The sequence below is a fragment of the Stegodyphus dumicola genome, chromosome 11 (genome assembly GCF_044657685.1).
Source record: "Stegodyphus dumicola isolate Sdum_Otavi_A_Nest chromosome 11, ASM4465768v1".
NCBI lineage: Eukaryota > Metazoa > Arthropoda > Arachnida > Araneae > Eresidae > Stegodyphus > Stegodyphus dumicola.
This window is the reverse complement of record NC_140778.1, coordinates 76,333,480-76,355,171: the sequence shown is the minus strand read 5'-3', so window position 1 is coordinate 76,355,171 and position 21,692 is coordinate 76,333,480. Positions and strand designations below refer to the sequence as shown.

The following is a 21,692-nucleotide window of genomic DNA, read 5'->3' as shown; positions in this document are numbered from 1 at the left end:
TAAATTATTATAATATATGTAACTGTAATTTAATACTAGTGCTTTTGATTTTAATGTTAAATTTCATGCATGCTTTTGTTAAATATGCAGGTACATTTTGAAGAAAATCAATTTGAATGCTCTAGGCAAGATGGGCATAAAAAACTCAAGCCCAATGCTGTGCCAACTCTTTTCACTGTGCCTAATCCCTCACAACTGTTGACCCCACAGCCTCTAAAAGGCATTGGTTTACCAAAGCACCGTTCAGTTACATTCAATTTTTGTAATGTATGTGTTTTTTATTTTTATGGTTTTTCATAAAAAAATATGTTTTTATTACAAATGGACTAAATTGCTTTATAAAAGAATCAAAATATTGAAATTAAGGCATTATGTGATAAAGCTGTAATTACAGTCCCTAAGATTAGATTAAAAAATTAAAATTTTGCTGTTGTTATATATATAATTAAGTATGTACTTTGTTATTATAATCATATATTGAAAATTAAGCATAAAACCTCAATTTGATGTAGTTTTTGGATAAAGTTTTTGTAGTTTTTCAAGGACGGTCATACATGGGTCTGGTTTCTTCAAATTTGCTCCTAAAAGAAAGAAACCGGTATCTGATTGCCTTCAAAGTCAAAAGAGTTTAAATCAAAATTTGTATTAAACTAAAGTTGCTTTTTTGCTTAATTTTAAATTCCAGATAAATAGAGAGAAATATGTATGGAGTAAGTAAAAGAAATAATATTGAAATTAATAACTTTAATCTTGAGTAATACAATAATATAGTTATAATACATTGATTTAAATGTATATTTTAATGTCTTGTCTGAATGTTGTTATTTTTTGTTTAAAGATTTACAAAACTTATTAGGATTATTTATATTATTTATTATTAAAATTACATTAAGTATATTTTATTTATCAGCATTTTCAGGTATCCTTACTTATATGTGTTTCATAATTTTTACATCTTCAGGGTGGCTTGCTGCACGGTTTACCTTTATCAACTGAAGCGATTTCTGTTGCTGAACCATCTGTTGTAAGTCTTCATTTGAACAGTTATTAAATATTTAGTATTATAAACTTTTTCTAAAAAGTATTAACACTGTTTCTAAAATTAAAAAATATATTAACGTAATATTTACTTATGTTTAAGAAGTATGAATGCTATGAACAGTCCAATGTATTTATGCTTTTTTATAAGTTGAGTTACTTTGAAAATGGTAATGATTATTTGTATTTATTTTTATCCGATCAGAGTTTATAATTTCTTTCACTTCCACATATTTCATATATTATAATTTCTTTTAGGTTCATTTGCCACAACCTTCAGCTTCATATTTTGGAGAAATAAATTTTGCTGCCGAAGTATCTGATGTAAATTGCCATTTTGCACTTCTAAAAAATTTTAATAGTTTTTTAACATCTATTCGTAAACTGTACTATGTTTTTTTAAATGTTTCCATCTTCATAATCATGCACTTTATTTCATTTCACCAGTGGTTGCAAATGTGTACATTACAGTACATCTCAGGTGTGTTTGCAACAACATTTAGCATTACCTTCTGATTAAATAACAGCTGCTAGTAAAGAATCTATTCTATGTTTTCATTTGAGCAGCTATTAAATGTCATATGTTTTACATATATTAATGAATTTTTATACGATTTCTGAAATATGAAATTGTTTGTCTTATGGTTGCTAAACAGCTGTACTATATCTGGCTGTTGTGCTATGGAATTATTTTTGAATTTTGAGTGTTAACAATTTATTATCTATTTATGAATTATAAAATGTTATGTAAAATAATTATTTCTTAAAATGAATGTAGTTTATATTATCTGTATTTCTAAATTTCTTATATATATATTTCAGGTTTGTTTGCAAGAACAAGCTTCAACTTCATCTTGTGATAAAATGCCATCTATTTGTGAAGGATCTCATGTAAGATAATTAGTGTATTATTAAATTGCTTGCTTATACAAAATGTTTCTATTAACTTTTTTTGGGGGGGTAAAAGGAATGTAATTAATTTCATCAGCATTTACAAATTCTTTGTGTACATTTCAGGTTTGTTTGCAAGAACAGCCTTTAGCCTCATTTTGCAATGAAATACCATCTATTTGTGAAGGCTCTGATGTAAGTTGATAACTAATGTATAATTAAATTACTTCCTTATATGCATTTAAAATGTTCTATAAAGTAATTTTTTGGTAAAAGGAATGTAATTAATTTCATCAATAGTTGCAAATTTTCTATGTAAATTTCAGTTTTGTTTGCAAAAACAATCTTTAGATTCATCTTGCAACCAAATTGTAATTAATTTTAATTAATTTCATCAGCATTTGTGAAGGCTGTGATATAAGTTGATAATTTGTGTTATTAAATTGCTCATGATTATGGAGATAATCGATCCCTTGAAAAGCTGGAAATAAATTTTAAAAATCTATTTTTAAGTGAAATAAATTTTAAATATTAGAAAATAAAACAAAAATAATCTAGAAAATGCTGAAAACAATAGAGTCAAATTTAAAACCCACCACAGTATAGGAAAAGAGACCTGGAACTTGCATTTTTATTTTGTGGATTTATTATCTGTTTAAGTTTGACATTTAATCCAAAGGGGCCTTTGTCCCTGAAGGACTATTGTTTTCGTTTTGTATTGAAACACTATAAACGGCTGCATCACTTTTCAAATTGTTGCCACCAAATATTATCACCCTGTACTATATTTAAAGAAATTATATAGTGAAGAATCTGCATAAATGCATGTATGTTTTTTGCATTCTGATAAAACAACGGTACCTAGAGCCATCAAATTTTGAATGACTTAATTCTACTGTGAATATGGACATTTGGAAGACCGAATTTGAAATTCGGAATTTGTTTTAATATATATTTTATATGTTGTAAAACTTTAATGAATTTTTGATTAACAAACTTGAGGATTTCAAAGCGAGCAATGGCAATGTTGTACAGAAAAGACACTTTTATCTCCAGCGTGTGAGACAATGAATCGGGAATTCTGAAGATATGTTCATTTTAAAATTATCTTGCAATATTGCTGTTGAACTGAATTTTATAGTTTAAGTGTGAAAAACTTGATATTTAATAAATAAAGGTAAAACACAAAATGTTAAAAAAAGGCCCCTTTGGGTGTAATTTAAAATCTGAAACCTTTCAGATCTTTTTTGTTTGTTTGTTGTGTTCCCCCCCCTTCTTTGATGATTATTCATATAGATTTTTTTCTTTATTCCAGGATGTTCTTTTAAGGAATTTTATAAAACAGCAGACTGAATTGATCTCGCTTCTGCAATGCCAGAACAAAATATTACTGAAAGAACTTACAGCAACCAAAAAAAATGAAATTAATGTTTTAAAAAAATGGCATAGCACTGAAATTCAACTTCATGACCTTCAAGTACAGCATGAGGAATTGCTGAAAGGAGTGAAAACATTTCTTTCAGATGAACAAATAGCAATGTCGAAAATTCCTCGTAGAAGCATTGCAAAATGGTCTAATGAGGGAATAATAAAAGGCCTCAAAGTTAGATTTGCCTTGGGCAAGCATGGTTATAATTACTTGCACAGAATAGGTTTTCCGTGCCTTCATACAGCACTTTAAATAAAAGACTTCAAGGTCTTGAAATGAATTTTGGAGTCATCAGTGAGATGATCGAACCTTTGAAAATTAAAGGAGAAAAAATGAATGCTAGTGATAAAGACTGTATTTTATCATTGGATGAAATGGAGATTTCTGGCAATCCTGATTTTGATATTTCAAAACGTAAATTTATTGGTAAATGTACATTAGGAAATCAAAAGGGTGCAGGAAATCACTATTTAGTTATTTTACTAAGAGGTTTGAAGCTGAAATGGAAGCAAGTGGTTGCCCATGAGATAACTGGACATGTAACAGGATGCCAGCTCAAACAACTTGTTGTCAATGTTATCGAAGCTGTCAAATCTGTTGGATTTAATGTTGTTGGTATTGTTAGCGATATGGCAGCAGTAAATAGAAGCCTGTGGAATTCTTTGGGAATATCTGTTTCTCGAAGCCAAAGAAATAATTTCATTACTGAAATTAAGGGCAAAATTATTTATGTATTTGCAGATGTGCCACATCTTTTAAAAAATCTCTGGTCTGCAACTCTTAATCATAGTATAAAACTGCCCAGTTATGTTTGCAATAAAGAAAATTTGGTTACTTTGCATGTATCTGCAGGATTTATAAAAGATATCTGGATTACTGAAACAAACCAAAATTGTGGTTTGAGAACTATGCATCATCTCAGCAAAGAAGACCTCTTCCCCTCACATTTTGATAAAATGAATGTTGCTTCTGCTGTGAGGTTTTTTCCAATTAAAACAGTTGGATTGGAGAAGGCAGTAGCTTTAAAAGAGATAAGCCCTAATGCTCTTACAACAGCATGGTGGATAAGATTTATATGTCAGTGGTTTCAAATGCTATCCTCTAGATGTAGAAAGAACTCAATTTCTGTGACAAATAAAAGCAAAAAAATTGAGTTACTTTTTGAATTTATTAATGTCATACAGCTTATAGAAATTGGTAAAGGGTGGAAACCATTACATACTGGTTTGATTCTTTCTGCTTTATCAGCCATACAGTTAGCAGAGGCATGTTTTCTGAATGATTTTCAGTTTATTTTGACGAGCAGATTGACACAAGATGCTCTAGAAAATATATTTTCTCAGATACGCAGAAAAGCTAGTTTGAGGCCAAGTGCTTTGCAAGCTGTGAAAGCATTAAAGCTTATCTGTTTATCTCAGTTTATATCTGACATTAAGAACTCCAGTTATGCTACTGATTCAGATATTTACTTATTAAACTATGCGAAAGATGAATTTGAATTTCTGAAGGAGAAAAAAGCTTTAGAGCCTGTTACCATACCAGAAGTTTCTGATGTATCTCTACAGAATCTCACCCTTAGTGAGGAAAATAACGCCTGTTATATTGCAGGAGCTGCAATAAATTCTGTTTTGAAAAATGCTTGTAATTCATGCTCATAGTTTCTCTTAGTTTGTGAGCAAAATACTCCTTCCATTGATGAAAATAAGCAGTACATAATTAATTTTGCAAATTTAGGTGGGCTTAAATGTCCTTCTCCAGAAATTTTTAAATTGTGCCTTCTGTGTGAAAAAATAATTCAAAATTTTCGAGACGAAATAATACATGGAAAGGTAACTATGGATGTGGAATTTGTTAATATGATTTGTAAGAAAGCAGGCGAGGTAAATATTCCCTCCTGTTGCAATATCAAAACAAAGATAATAAAATATTATTTGACTGCCCGTGGAATTGGTCTCAAGAAGCTTCTTCAAAATAAAAGGCAGCAGCGGCAAAGTTTTGCATCTCCTGCTTTTAAAAGGAAGAAAGTAAACGAATCTAATCAAGAGTTTAAGAAGTTTTTGCTGTTCAATTCTGTCTGTAAAAAAGTAGAGTAGTTGTCACTGAAAAATTGCTGTTTGTCTCTTCGAATAATAATTAGGCCCACCAACAGCTGAATGGTTAAAGTTACTGAATGCTGGGAGTTCCATCTTCTGTTCTATTTCCGAACAGGCTGGCTGCATGGTTGGTTTTTTTGTGGTTTTTCCCCATGTGTAATGTGAATACAAGCCAGTTCTCCTTAGAAAGTCCTCTACAATAGAAGATCTCATAGTCAGCTAAATCGGATTTACTTTTGTGTGACCTTAAATGAGGCATCAATTGTGAATCTGTTTTGGCATGTTATTAGGAATTTTAAATGAAACATTTATTGCTGTTGTGAAAGAATGATCAACTGATGTTTACCTTACTAATCAATGTCTTATAGTATTGTAATGGCTTGCAGGATTTTTCATAATGGGATGTTGCACATGTTTTACTCTTCTTTTTTACCAAATAAATAGAGTATGTTCCTAATCAGACATTTCTTCTTTTGTACCAGGGTTATATAGTATGATGTGATAATTTGGATTTGTTTATAGAATATATAACAGTATTTTTTGACATTCTAATAGAACCAGTGTATTTTATTTATTTACTTATTGCTTTAAAACAGATTTTGAATCAAGGCTTACTTCCCACCCCCTTTGGGTATGCACATAAAACATGTTTAAGCTATATTTATAATATATCAATGAGATACAGTGGATGGACAAAAATATGGAAACACCTTGTGAAATGCATGTTTGAAAAGAAAGATTGATTTTAATGAAATGTAGGTGGCGCTGGCATTTTTGACTACTGACGCCACCTATACAACTTCGTAAATGTGCTAAACAGTTCAGTTGTTGTCGGAGTACTGTTATGTGAGGTTGTCATTGCATTATGTCAGAGTTAACAGACTTCGAACGTGGGCAAATTGTTGGAGCACGTATGGTAGGTGCTTCCGTAAGCAAGGTAGCCGAGGTGTTTAGTGTTTCAAGAGGTACTGTATCGAAGATTTATTCCGCATATTTGAAAAGCGGAAAAACATCATCTGCTAAATCACAGGGCAGACGAAAGTGTGTCCTGAGTGATCGTGACAGACGATCATTAAGGGCAATTGTGACGAAAAATAAGAAGACCACAGCTGCAAAAGTTACTACTGAAATGAATGTTGTGTTACCGAACCCTGTGAGTACCAAAACAATTAGAAGGGAGCTTCATAAACAGGGAATTGCTGGCCGTGCTGCAATTGAGAAGCCACTCATCAGTGACGCTAATGCCCGTAACAGGAAAAGGTGGTGTTTAAGTCATAAAGTCTGGACTATAGAGCAGTGGAAGCGAGTAATATGGTCTGACGAGTCTTCTTTCACATTGTTTCCCCCTTCTGGCCGAGTTTACGTCTGAAGAACGCCATCTCAAGCCTATAATACAGACTGCTTGTTGCCAAGAGTGAAACATGGCAGAAGTTCTGTTATGGTTTGGGCAGCCATATCGTGGTTCTCTGCTAGCCCCATGATAACTGTGTCAGAGCACATGACTGCCAAGACTTATGTGAACATTTTGGCCGATCAAGTTCATCCCATGGTACAAACTTTGTTCCCCGATGGTGATGGTGTCTTGCAAGACGACAAAGCCCCTGTTCACACAGCTCACATTGTCCAGGACTGGTTTTCTGAGCACGAGGATGAGTTATCCCATCTCCCCTGACCACCACAGTCACCAGACCTGAATATTATCGAACCTTTGTGGTCTTAGGTTAGCTCCTTTAATGGAAAAAGAACAAAATAAAAATGATATACCTTGAAAACAAGAATACTATGTGAATAGTGTTGGCTAAAATTTATTCAAACATCTCCGCATATAAATGAGAATTAATTATATTATATTAGTTTTAAAAGTAATAAATGAGAATTAATTATATTATATTAGTTTTAAAAGTAAAACTAATATAATATCATTCTATATAAAGCTGTTTGATGTATAATGGAAAAAATTCAATTACTGCAGTATGTTTTAATAAAATTTGAATATAATAGACTGAATTGCACTACATTAGACCAAAAAGCAAAACATTTTTATTTATTTATCTTTATTTTCACTATATGTGTTTGTCATATGTTTGTTACTAGAGGACTTATTTTATAGATTTGAAGCTAAATAATATTTTTATGTTTTTACTTATGCAAATTAATTAATAAAAAGAACTGTGATTTAAGTATTGTCTTTGCTGTGATATAGATTGAATCTTATTGATGTTATGGAATTATCATTTAAATATTCAGATACGTGTAATATTAAGAGCATATGTATGTAAGTATAATTTTTCCAAGTATAATAAAAAGTAACCATCAACAACAAATAAACTTATAAGTAAATAGTATCTGTAAATTCTGTATGTAAAGGTATTATTTTTATTTTTATTTATTTGTGTGTGTATTATTTTAATATTGTTTATAGCTAAATAAAGAACCAAAAAAAAATTTAATGGAATTTTTTACTCTATTAAATCTATGAATCCCACAGTCATCTGAGCATTGAAGTAATTTTTATAGCATTCTGCACTTCATTCTAAAAGCATTATAATTTAAAGGTGTATATCTTGAATCAGTATTTAAAATCATAAAGTGTTTAGCAGCTTTTTCTGGAAACACACACAAAATAACATTTTTAACAAATTTGCTACAGTAATAGACGTTTGATTCCATGTGAGCAAAATTCAAATAACATATTAAAAATAAAAAACAAAAATTAAAGATTAAACCTTATCCTAAATTAATGGAGGTTGAGGGATTTCCCTCAAACATATTAAGAATGTGGTTGAGGGAAAGCTCTTGTCAAAAAATACATTTTGAGATAAATAACATTATGCGTGTATTTAAAAGAAAAAATTGAAAATTCAATAAAGGAATTCAAAAAGAAAGCATTTTTAACTAAAAATACAAATTTGAAATATGATATGTGAAAATGTTTTAGAAACTTTTAAAATAACTTGAATCATACGAGAAATTTGGCAATTTAAAAAAAAAAAAAAATACGAGAAAGAATCTGTACTGCAGACAAAAGAAGGGGAAAAAGCCACACATCTTTATAGGAGTGCAGAAAAAAGCTGAAATTCGGATTCTCTAAAATGTTAAATTTTAGCGGACAGCACTAAAGAGCCAAAGTTGCCGCTCCACACCTAAATTGCAACCCTACAGCTTAGATTCAAAACGGCTGACGAGTCAGCCTGTATCTCTAGTAGCTCTAACCTGCCATTTTCGGTTGCTTGTTTTCTGAGCTCTGCAGTGATATTTTTTGGCGAGCTAAAAGAATTTTTCGATAAAATATTTTAATTGGTAATTTAGGTATTGTTTGCTTGTAATTAAACACGTGATTACAAATTATTGTAAAGTATTTATTTTTGAGACAAACTTTTTGTAATCTATTTATTATTTATATATTGCCTTTTGCGAACAGATAAATTTAGCGGAAATTTCCTTTGTTGAACAAAGGAAAATGAAAAATGTTTCAGAATAGCAAGCCGTGTTAGTTTCAGTCAAACATTAAATATTTTAATATCATATGCTACCATTTTTTTGTGTCAAACATTAAATATTTTAATATCATATGCTACCAGTTTTTATTCATTTTTTAATATTTCTGATGATAAAATAAGTTTTTTATTTTCTATTGTAGTACATAACTTTTTGTTATAACAATGGAATATGAAAAGATAGCAGTATTTGAATGTATGTACTGCTGCAAAAAGTACAAACAGAAAAAGGTTTTATATGAACACATTCCGGAAGTACATAAAGTACCTGTTGTGGCTGAAGGAAATTTGAAATGTCCTATTAATGCCTGCAATTTTTCATGTAGAACGTTTGAAGAGTTAAGAAATCACGCAAGAGATCAACATGGATACACTCTTAACTCCGTTGAAATGACATTTAATACATATGAAGGTAAGATATTAGAAATTTGCATTTTCTGCGATAAACGTTTTTAATTTGAATAGCCCCAAACTGAGTACAAATTACTATTTTTGCAAATTCATTCATCAAGCTGGGGAATAAAATACATCTATTTTTGTGAGTATAATTGATAACAGAATAATTTCCTTAGCATCTTGCTTTTTTCTGTTAGCCTGATAAACCCCCATTATTCTTCAGTAAAAATATTTCAAAGTAATATTTCTCTTCCTCAACTATTTGAAATATGAAGTAAACATTTTCTAAATAATAAAAACATATATAGAGATGTACTGCTACATAATTATTTATACATGTAATTCAGTGCTTCATTAAAAAAAGACTATCCTGTTATTACACAAACGGATCTCTTAAAATGCATATGTATGATGAAGGTATCAAAAATAATGTGGACCTAATAAAAAATTGTTAAAATCTTTATTAAAGTGGCAACCTTCAATCGTAAGTTTAGTATCATAATGATAGACACTTATTTTATTATATGTAAATGAGGCTTAAAATTTATTATATGTTATTTTAAAACTACTTAAAGAAATTTATTCGATGTCTTAAAATTTTAATAACCTATACACATTGTATCAGTTATCAAGAAACAGGCTACAATGTTTTTTTACTTTAGACATAGGCCAGATGACACTCATGTTATGGAAAATGTCTGATGACAATTTGTCTCTTAAGAATAAATTTCTTGCATTATTATACAACTTTGGGGAATATGTTTTAAGTCTTGTTTAGCTGGAACACGAGTACTAGTAACTGTCAAATAGGAAGAAAAATATGCCAATGTACAACTTAAAACAGAGTCGTAGCTAGGGTTTTCATCGCTCAGGGACAACTGAAGGTTTCGCACCCTCTACTGCTTGCCAAGAATGGAAAACATTTAATTCTAAAATGTCGTAACATCAGTTTGGCGCCCCTTGGATTCTGCGCCCGGGGACAGATGCCCTCCTCTTGCTACGCCCCTGACTTAAAATTAGGCAACTTTATTTCAGTGTAGATTTTAAATAAAACTATCAGTTTTGAGAGCAATTAGACACAGGTCCCTCTTCTTGAAGAGAAAAAAAATTCTGCTAAAGTGACCAGCATCTATTTACAATCAGTGCCAAAATAAGATTTTGGTTAGTTTTAAATTAGTAATTTTGTTTTAAAGATTCACTAGTTCACAATTATAATGGGCTTTTATATTGTATGTAGGCTAATGTTCACCCTTCAAATTTAGATTTCTTACAATGGAAAAGTGAGGAAGAACGAAGGGAAAAAATTTCTTACTTTTTGAGAAGTACAATAACTCTTAAAGAAAGTGGGAAAAAGAGTTACTTCCTTTGTAATCGATCTGGATTTTATAATTCTAAAAGTAAAGGTGTAAGAGCTATAAAATCACAAGGTACCTGCAAAATAGAGGGGCACTGTCCATCTACTATTGAAGTTACCAGTAATGGCATTATTAAGATTTTATATTTCCAAACACACGTGAGACACACAGTAGATCTAGAACATTTGCCATTAACAAAAGATTTGCGAGAAGTGATTGCAGGTAAGTTTCTTTATGAACTTGATTGTGAAATTCAATATAAAACAGACATTATTATACAACATTATCATATAAATGCAATATTTTCAGGTAAGTTAAATGAAGGCATTCCACCACAGAAAATATTAGATTCCACAAGGAATAGTATTAAAGAAGACATTTGCAGGGAGCATTTATTGACAAAAAAAGACATACATAACATTTCTAATTCTTACTGTATTGGTAATGATGAACAATATCATCCAACTGATGCTGTCAGTTTAAGGATCTGGATAGAAAAAAATGAAATGTTTAGATGATAATCCAGTTCTTTTTGTAAAATTCCAAGGAGAAGCAGCAGATCAGCACTTGGAAATTAGTGACTTCTGCATCATCATCATGACAAATGTTCAAAAGCATATGCTTTTAAAGTTTGGATCCGATAGCATATGCATCGATAGCACACATGGGACTAATGCTTACGATTTTCAATTATTGACAGTTTTAGTCATAGACGAGTTTAATTCAGGATTTCCTGCTGCTTTTTGCCTAAGCAATAGAGTAAATTTAGGTTCAATGCAAAACTTTTTTCAGTGTATTAGGGACAAAGTTGGACTGCTGTCTGTAAACCGCTTTACGAGTGATGATGCACCAGTATATTATACTGCATGGACATCCGTAATGTGTGATGCCAAATTTAGGATTCTATGCACCTGGCACGTTAAAAAGGCATGGCTGCAAGCAGCAAATTCAATTATCCCCTCAAAGCGAAAGGAAGTTTTGAAATTTTTAAATGTAGTATCTGAATGTCATGATATAAAAGAATTTGAAGCACTGATATCTGATTTCCTCAGCAAACTCTTTGCTGATAGAGATACAGACAAGTTTGCTAATTATTTTGCTTCAAATTATGGAAACAGATGTGAATTGTGGGCTAAATGTTATAGAAAAAGATGTAACATCACAACTAACAATCATCTTGAAGCACTGCATCGAGTTTTAAAATATTCTTATCTTGATGGATTGAAAAACAAGAGGGTTCATAGGTGCATTGCGAAGCTTATTAATATGGTGCAAGATAAATGGTTCCAGAGATTTATCAAAACAACAAAAGGGACAAACACATCAAAGATCAACCAAACAAATTTACGACACAACAGAGCAATGAATTTTCCAGCTAATAATATCACAGAAATCAATGAGTTTCCTTGGCATGTGATTTCAGAAAGTGACCCTACTCTTGAATATACTGTTACTCAAATACATACACAATGCATTAATTGTAACATTGTTTGTAAATGGTGCAAAATTTGTAACGATGCATTTGTATGCACATGCACAGATGCCACGATTAAAGGAAGTGTCTGTAAACATATACATGCAATAATTTTAAAGACAAGATTACCTAATAGAGAACAGCCAGCTAAAACTAAAGAATCAAATGATGTAAAATCCTTTCTTGAACTATCAGCACAAAAATTTAAAAAATCAGGAACCAAGCACCATATTATAGATCAACTGAGTATCATATCAAAACTTGTAACATCAACAACAGTAAATAATATAACTTTTGGAGATATTGAAAACACACTGAATAAAGTGATTACAAAATTAAAGAACGAAAAGCCGAAATTGAAAATGGTGAACTATGAACCTACAAATAAAAAAGCAGAGAAACAAAAGAATTTCTTTTCTACGAGAAAGAAAAGAAAAAGTCCATGCAGTACTGAAAATATTGCAACAACTTCATACAAGAAAGCTGCTATAGATGCCATTGGAAATAATGAAACTCTTATAATTCATGATTCTTTTGATCATGCATATTGATATCTCATCATGTAAATATATTGTATATAAAATAATCTCTAAATAGTTTATAAATTAAAATATGATGAATTAAAAACAGTATATAAATTTAAAATGCTCTTAATCTTGTCACTACTTCATCCTTGCTAGTTACACAAGTAATTTATTAATCAGTTTTTGATCTGCATAGTCTGTCGCAGTATTTCACTACTAAACTAGCGGGCTGGAGCCCGCTATATATTGCTCGTGTGTAAAAGAGTTCCCGTGTTAAATTTCCCGGTATACGAAAGTTTGACCGAAATACCAGTGTTCACCGATTTTACCCGGGCTGCGCCCGCTTAATTCACGTATGTATCGAGAAGATACTTCATACACGTTACACATGCGTAAAATCACGAAAACAACCTTGCACCCACCCCGCATGCCGAAAGTTGGACCGAACTACCAATGTTCAGCGGTTTTGCGCGGGCTGCGCCCGCTTTATTAAATTATACATCCAAAATATACTGCATACACGATACACATGCGGAAACTCAAGAAAACACCCATAGAGCCAGCCCGTTGGTCTTTATTCGAAAGTTCGTCCGAACTACCAATGTTCAGCGATTTTATCCGGGCTGCGCCCGATTTATTCGCGTATGCATCCAAAAGATACTTCATACACGTTACACATGCGGAAAATCATGAAACATATATGGAGGCAGCCCGTTCGCCGAGATTCGAAAGTTGGATCGAACTACCAGTGATCAGCAGATTTGCGCGGGCTTCGCCCGCTCTATTCTCGTATGCATCCAGAAGATACTCCATACACGATACACGTGCGTGAAATCACGAAAATACCCATACAGACAGCTCTTTAACGACTATTCGAAAGTTGGACCGAACTACCAGTGTTCAGCGGCTTTGAACGGGCTGCGCCCGCTTTATTCACATATGCGTCCAGAAGATACTGCGTCCACGATACACATGCGTTAAATCACGAAAGTACGCATGCAGCCAGCCCGTTCGCCGGTATTCGAAGGATGGACTTAACTACCAGTGTTCAACGCGGACTGCGCCCGGTTTATTGGCGTATACGTCCAGAAAATACTGCATACACGATAAACATACCTAAAATCACGAAAACACTTATGCAGCCAGCCCGATCGCCTTTATTCGAAAGCTGGACCGAACTACCAGTGTTTTGCGGTTTGCGCTGGCTGTGCCCGCTTTATTTAGGTATGCATTCACAATATACTGCATACACGTTTGAACTACCAGTGTTCAGCAATTTTTCTGCTCAGGCTTTTTGCCAAGTGTAACTGCAAAACTTTTCGGGTAAAATATTCAAACAGTAGATTCGTTATTAAAACTCCTTTTGATAAACTTCAACATAATCACACACAAAAGTGCATCAGTATATATTAATGTAATCAATCAACCATATATATTTATATTAAGAAAACTTTCCAAATACCATGTTTAAGCAACAGAAATTTAATTTAAAATCCTGAACGAAAAAATAATTAGTCGGAATTTAAATAAATAGTTTATTTATATTTATATTTATTTTTTTGCAATTAAAATTTCTTAATTAAAATTATATTTAATATTAGCTTTATGCGAACAGAAACATTTGTTACCAAAAATACGACAGTATATATATTAATGAACTTATATATAATAACAAAAGCAGTGAATGATTACGTAGCTCAGTAACACAAATGAGCACACTGATTTAAGCTATTAGAAATATTAATTTGTATTATTCAAAGTTGCTTTTCTTATTCAGATCCAAAAATCACGAATTGTTCGAAAAATGCACAAAATATACGTATCTCAACAACTAACAGTCCGATCGGCTCGAAATTTACAATCTTGCCAGATTTTGAAAAGCGGTTTGGTCTTTGTTCCAAACAGATTGGCAAATTAGAAGATTAATTAGCATAATGAATAAAAATCCTCCACTACTTTAACTTCATCCATGGGGAATGGCCTTGACGATTCCAATAGTCCTGCGGAAACCATCTCCCCTTCCCCGACACCCGTCGCTTTCGAGTCGAAGGCCCTCAAGCAAGAGTTAGGTAGTAGCGCTTTTTTAATGAACCTTCTAATTAGGCTCCTAATTAGCAAAACAGTTTACAATGAACGCTAACCGTTATTTGAGCATCCGGGAAGTGCAAAATTCAAAATTTGAACGAAATCCGTTAATTCTTTGAAAAGTTACGTATTTTTGTGCAATTTTCCGGCTCAATTTCTCTAATTAAGAAAAATTCAGTAAAATTTTGTATCTCCGGAACCAATCATGCGATCGGCTCCAAATTTAGAAATTTACAACCGATGGATGGTCAGATGAAGGATGCTCTTTGTTCTAGATGGATTGGCAAATTAGATGATTAATTAGCATAATGAATAAAAAAGCGCCACTACGCTAATTTCACCCCTCGCGAATGGCCTTGACGATTCCAACATTCGAGCGAATACCAACTCCCCCCTCCAACACCCGTCGCTTTCCGAGTCGAAGGCGGTCAAGGAAGAGTTAGGAAGGGGAGATGAGGTAGTAGCGCTTTTTTAATGAACCTGCTAATAAGGCTCCTAATTAGCAAAACAGTTTACAATCAACGCTAACGTTCATTTGAGCATCCGGGAAGTGCAAAATTCAAAATTTGAAAAAAATCCGTCGGTTAGATCCTGAGATACGTATTTTTGGTGCATTTTTCCGACTGATTTAGTTTAATTAAGGAAAATTCGTAATTTGGGAACCAATCATCCAATTTTCTTGAAATTTCAAAATTTTTAATTCAGTAAAGTGGTCAATACATTTGAGTGATATCTTCTGTTTACAAGTATTCTTACACCACATATACTCGACGAGACCAAAAATTTTCACCCATTAGCAAAACTTCTGGGCCAATAGCACTCCTAAACAGTCTAACTTGGGGTTCCAGTAGCTCTTCAACATATCTCCGAGCGGTTACAAAACCTCCTTGAAAGATATGCTTGAAAGATTCCAATGCAGCCACTGGTCGTAATTCCTCCTCAAAGCATTAAGCCGCGGAAACGGTATATTTCACGGACAAGAGAAGGGAAGTTGTGTGTTCCTTTCTCTTTCCAGATCAACACACATCTACAATCACTGCTTAGACTATGTTTGGATTTCTCAGTAAACAATACTCGGGATCAGTCGTTTTGGCTTCACTGAACATGACGACGGTACCAGTTTAAACAGGCCCCCTCTGGAAGATGGAGTGAATGGGACACAAACCATTGGTTTTCTTCCATACAGTCCAACCTCGTTAAGCCTTCGTGCAGCAGCAGAACGGCTAATTCGAGTTCCTATGGCAGCATGAAGTTCTAAAACCAAATCCCTTGCAGTTTCTTCTTGCCAACAAGGATATAAAACGCTCTTCTGATGTACTTGTTGCTCTTGGTCGCCGTTGACCAAGGCTGTCTGTCAACCGATTCATTGCTTAAAAAGCAGCTCCAGATTCAAATCTTTTTCGACCTCCATACTGACTTCTCTCGATTATACCATAGTTCGCCACTTTGACCTTCACTTAAATGATGCTTTGACCCATAACTACTGAATACTGATTGGTCTCAGAAACCATATTCAATTTAAACTTTACAACAGACCGGAATTCCAACAGGCATCCATTGCGCACCCCATTGTCAGTCACCGAATTTGCATATTTCTGGCGCTGAAGTATGCGCGGAAGTGCAATTTTGTGTTCAAATGTATTTAATTAACAGAGACGTAGCTAAGGTTTTCATCGACCGGGTACACCTAAAGATTTTGCGTCCCTTTCTGTGTTCCAAGAATGGAAAACATTTCATTCTGAAATGTTTATCATCAATGTGCCGCCCCCTGGATGCTGCGCCCGGGGACGGATGTCCCCCTTGCCCCACTCTAGCTACGCCACTGTTAATTAATGTAAATAATTATAGCATCGGGCATTGGTTGCAAGATTAACTTAGTGAGCATATTTTTTCCTCATTACCCTTTAATTTTGATGACCAGTGTATATGGTGCAGCACGAGTTCTGTAAAAAAATTGGTCTTAGGGCTTCAAAAGCAAGCAAGCAAGTCAGCAGCAAGACGCGTTAGGAGCGTAGTTGTTCATACTTAACGTATTATTTAAGCTATTTTTACAGTTTAAATATTTTCGAACTCAGAATTGAAATATCTACAATTGCACGTAAGAAATTATCTATATAAGAATAAAATGATTGTAAATATTTATAGAAATTTCAACAATTAATATTTATTTACCTACCACAAAAATATAATCTTATAAACATGTCTGTCCGGCCATGTACTTACAGAAAAATACATGTATGTATTCAGAAATATTCATGAGCATTCACTGATCCATTTATATAATGTAAAAGACATGACAGACCTCCTGACGAATAGGATAGCTTATTTGAATACGGGAAAGCATGCTAGTCCTATCTGCTGAGGGGAAATGAAGACTTTCTAATGAAAACTGGATCAAATTCATGCTGCAGATGTAAATACTGTGAAAACCTATCATGCAACCAGCGTTCGCATGGGTTCGAACTTGGGTGATACTACCAGTATTCAGTAGTCTTAATCATTCAGGATGTGAAAGTCTCATAAAACCTTCAAAGTGCAGGTGGAAAGAACTGAGCACCTTTGTCGCCTCGTCCGAATTTCCAGCCCTCTGTTTTAGTGAAATTCTTAGTAACATGTTTCATCTGATATTATTACTTTATGCCTCTTGTTTTCATAAAGAGTCAAATTAGTCCATAACAATTTAGAATCAGCCATAATTTAAGTTTTAGAAGCTAGAAGTCATTTCTGACCAATCATCCAACATAGAAGTTTTAATGTGGTTTTGCATGTGGTTCTCATGGATTATCTTATAAAGACCTACAAAAAGCTTCCGAAATCTGTATTTATCTATCCTAAACTGCTCAGGTAGTTGAACTGCATCAGCATCACGTGATTGTGTGACACAGCAAGTCGCTTTTCAAAAGGTAGAACGGACCAGTCTAAGAATTTTGTACCGTTTTACACGTATCTTAACTACCTCTTCGCCTACTCCCTTTCTCTCATTGTTCATCGCCTTTGCTTTCGATTTCATAGTGGTGCAGTTTCCACACACAGATCGTATTTTATTCTCGAGTGTCAAGATGTAGAAACATCTTTTTACTCGGCTTCCCGAGATGAGATAGTTCTCCAGATCCTTTTGACATCCTCACCGTCTCTCTCTGTCTTCTGACATCTCGCGAAGACGGTACTACTCACGTATAAGAGCTATTTGGAAAACAAATGGATTTTATTCATTGTAAATTCCCGAATTTTTTAATTTACTATATTCTGTATTGTTGCTGAGGCAGGCTCCACAGGTACACTACTTATCAATTCTTGCAGAACTGGACAGGCTGACTGCCATTGTGCATTTCGATGTCCGACGGAAAACGCTTTCCTTCTGGAACATCTATGTGTTTGGCTCACTACTGTCTTCAACCTGTACAGACTGATATTATATATCTGGTATCGATTTTATCTGCCTTCTAATGGACTCATAGATAATATCAACCGAAAACGCTTAAGATAGCACTTATCTGCATCATTCGTTCTAACCGATGATTTTAATGACGAGAATCCTCTTTAAGGAAGTAAGGATAAAAACTTAAATATGTAAACAGAGCAACTAAGTATGTTACTGCGTATGCCTCCATAACGATAGATAGCAAACCCATATCTACCAACTTAAAAGGCTACTTCACAGCACTGATCTGGTTATATGTACGCCATTACATCTATCATTTTATACATTTAGAATCTAGAATGACCCATTTAATCAGGGGCGTAGCTAGAGGGGGGGCAAGGGGGGCATCTGTCCCCGGGCGCAGAATCCAAGGGGCGCCAAACTGATGTTACGACATTTTAGAATTAAATGTTTTCCATCCTTGGCAAGCAGTAGGGGGCGCAAAATCTTCAGTTGTCCCTGGGCGCTGAAAACCCTAGCTACGACTCTGCATTTAATACTGAATATTTCCCAATATTTGCGTCTTTTAAAGGAATATGCGTGTCGGACTTCCATCTCTAGCTTTTCTTACGAATGAAAAAGTAAGGTGTGTAAAAATAGATAATACTGTGGAGACCGTTACTGATCTGTTGTCCAGGCGTTCAGAAACCACAAATCTGTATTCCTACGTCATCAGACAGACTTCTTAGATACATATCTAAAATCATAACAGAACCATAGAAAGAGAAGTTTAGTTAAGACTTATGACAAACCCTAGTCCTAGAATATTAGCAATTCCATGCTGAAGCATTCGTTGACTGAGTCTTTTATTAGTTTCCCTTCTTACTCTTTGTAATAGAGGTTGTAGCAGGGCATTTAATGCTTGGCATAGAGAAATCCGAAAAGCAAAACTTAAAAAAGCCAGAATTTCAATAATGTTCCGTTATATGTTAAAAAATGCTTTTTACTATATTTGCCCACTAGCAGGCGAGCGGTAAAATCACTGAACATTGATAGTTCGGTCCGTGGTTCGAATCTCGGAAAATGGGCTGGCTGCATGGGTGTTTTCTTGATTTTCCCCATGTGTAACGTGTATGAGCGCCTGTTTCCTTTACAGAGTCCTCCAAGAAGGCATCCCTCCCTTTAGTCAAATAGCTCTTGAGTGTTTAGCTGCAACCAAACAAACCGAACGAAATCGCCAGAATTTTGCACTAACGAATCACCTACGCAAACTTCTGGGGAAGGATGGCATACTGCAGCCTTAATCATTAGTTAGAAGAAAATGATAATACCTTTCCTAATCACAATGGTTTTCTAGAAAAGGAGATCAATACTGATAATGTACTTCTGTTCAGAGCTATATGTTCTGCTTTTTTTAAGAGGAATCACTTGATGTCAATATTTTTGTGACAAAGAAAAAAGTGTATGACTTGGAGTTCTCTAAGATCTGTTCATTGTTGTTTGCAGAGACCTTCCAATTTTTAAACAAAAATTTCTCGAAGGACTGGCTGTTTCTCATAAAAACTGATACTTTGTTTTTTTAAGTCATTAACTCTTTCCAAAATTTTCGGAGTGTTATGTTATGTCATAACACATAGCTTATTAAATTATCTGCAGTGTCCGACACCAGTAACCTTTTGGATGACTGCAATAACCATCAATAGTTTTGATGGGCACTGCTGTTCTTTAGTTTAGTTTTAAAATATGTTCAGTCTTTTTTCCACTGTCTTACACTGGTAAGCTAGCTAGGCGGTCATCTCCACTGGCTGCCAATTCATAGGTCAGTAGTGATCTTCATGGGTTATGTTATGTTAGGGCGCAGCCCGGTCCACCTTGCAAAACAAAGTTTGCCTTATGACCCTATACGGGCTACGCCAGTACAAAAATCACCACACAACTATACAACACACGAATCACACACTGATAATGGCTTCTTTATTGTTGTTAATAATCTTCATAATCTTATGCGCTATTCCTCTTGCCTTAAGCAAACCATTTTTCATAAAATCTATGTTTGCTCCATCAATGCATCTGGTTAACTTACATTCTGTAATAAAGTGGACATTGTCTCCTACTTTTGTACATACTTTACATAAATCATTATCTTGAACATGGAATCTTTTCAGATAAAAGGGAAATCTCCCATGACCTGTAAGTAACTGATTCAAGTCATTGTCATTGTTAATATTCATATTTTCTTTAGGAACAAAAACCTTCATGAACATATTATTTTAAGCACAGTTTTCCCATTGAGTCCGCCGTTTATCTACAATGTCACACTTCATAATGTTAATGCATCTTCTCCTGGTGGCTTGTACATCGACAGTTTCAATATCATTACTCATTGTTGCCTCTTTTGCTAAGACTATAGAGACATTAGGATTTTTTGGAAGCCAGAGAGATGAAAAATTAGCAACAGGCTTCGCCGGGAATCGAATCACGGACCTCTGGAATACCGGCTCAGTGTGCAGAACCACTACACCACGAAGGCACGCTGGGCAAGTGGGAGAAACACCTTATAAGACATCCGCCCTCTCATTGCCCAAACAACCAGTATGGGCTTTAACCCAATTAAAATTCAATTGATGCCATACCTCCAATTGTATCCCCAAATTTTTAATAATTTGAATATTTAAATTTTTCTGCTCGGGGTCAGGGAGTGCTTGAAGAACTGACATACAATCAGAATGTATTGTAATTATATGTGATTCATTCAGATTTCTTACAAGCCACTCCAAGGCTTTTGTATAGCAATCAGTTTGGCTTGATACACCGAATTATATTTTTCTAATTTAAACTTTGCATGTTTAATCTCCAGTCCATGATAGAACACTACAAATGCTAAGCCAATTTTTCCCTCCAACCCCGAGCCATCCGTATAGACATCAATATCATTAAATACAGGAATGCATCTATTAAAAGTAATTGATCTTCTTTCCCTTGGATGTAAAAGATGACAATTAAAAATATAAAAAGCAGTGTTAAAAACAATATCATCTGTATATGTATAAAAGTCAATCTTATTTGATCTCAATAAAAACTTTTTATAATAAAAGTCATAGGACAACGAGATGGGCGGAATGCCCGCAAGTATATTAGCAATTTCCGTAGGAGCAGTTCTAAAGCGTCTTGTGATTGCCAGCAGCCAGCCTCTCTGGATAGAATTCAATTTGTTCCTTAGTCTCAGCAACTCCGCTGCCCTAGAACCCAAGCTCCAACACCATACATTATAATAGGAGCAATAACACATTCATAAATTTGTTTCATAGTCCTATTCTTAATAGCTAAAATCTCACCAGAGAAGGATCTCTTATAAAATTGATCTTCATGGGTACAAGTATTCTTGGATTTAATTTAAAAAAGTATGTAAATTTACTGCAATATCACATATCAGTGATTTTTACTTGTAGGTTTCTGGCGATCAACAGCATTGGCAGGCATCTATGTTCTTCAATATAATTATTATTAAAAATGCTATCTAAATTTAGTACACTACTTTGTACTAGTGAA

At 33.8% G+C, this 21,692-nt stretch overlaps 1 protein-coding gene across 1 annotated transcript; it reads left to right on the top strand.

Moving 5' to 3' along the window:
* Positions 1-554: 554 nt before the first annotated feature.
* On the top strand, positions 555-3,670 carry LOC146994127 (uncharacterized). The gene is made up of 6 exons (XM_085826309.1): positions 555-563; positions 962-1,024; positions 1,297-1,362; positions 1,861-1,929; positions 2,056-2,124; positions 3,245-3,670. Exons 1-6 carry the CDS (start codon positions 555-557, stop codon positions 3,608-3,610), a joined length of 642 nt encoding a protein of 213 aa, XP_085682435.1. The 3' UTR covers positions 3,611-3,670.
* Positions 3,671-21,692: the final 18,022 nt, after the last annotated feature.

What these genes read in the sequence shown, in the direction of transcription:
- LOC146994127 (XM_085826309.1), top strand. An exon ending in TTGCTGCCGAAGTATCTGAT is followed by an intron (nt 1,363 to 1,860) that starts GTAAATTGCCAT and finishes TATATATTTCAG; the next exon opens with GTTTGTTTGCAAGAACAAGC. An exon ending in CTATTTGTGAAGGATCTCAT is followed by an intron (nt 1,930 to 2,055) that starts GTAAGATAATTA and finishes TGTACATTTCAG; the next exon opens with GTTTGTTTGCAAGAACAGCC.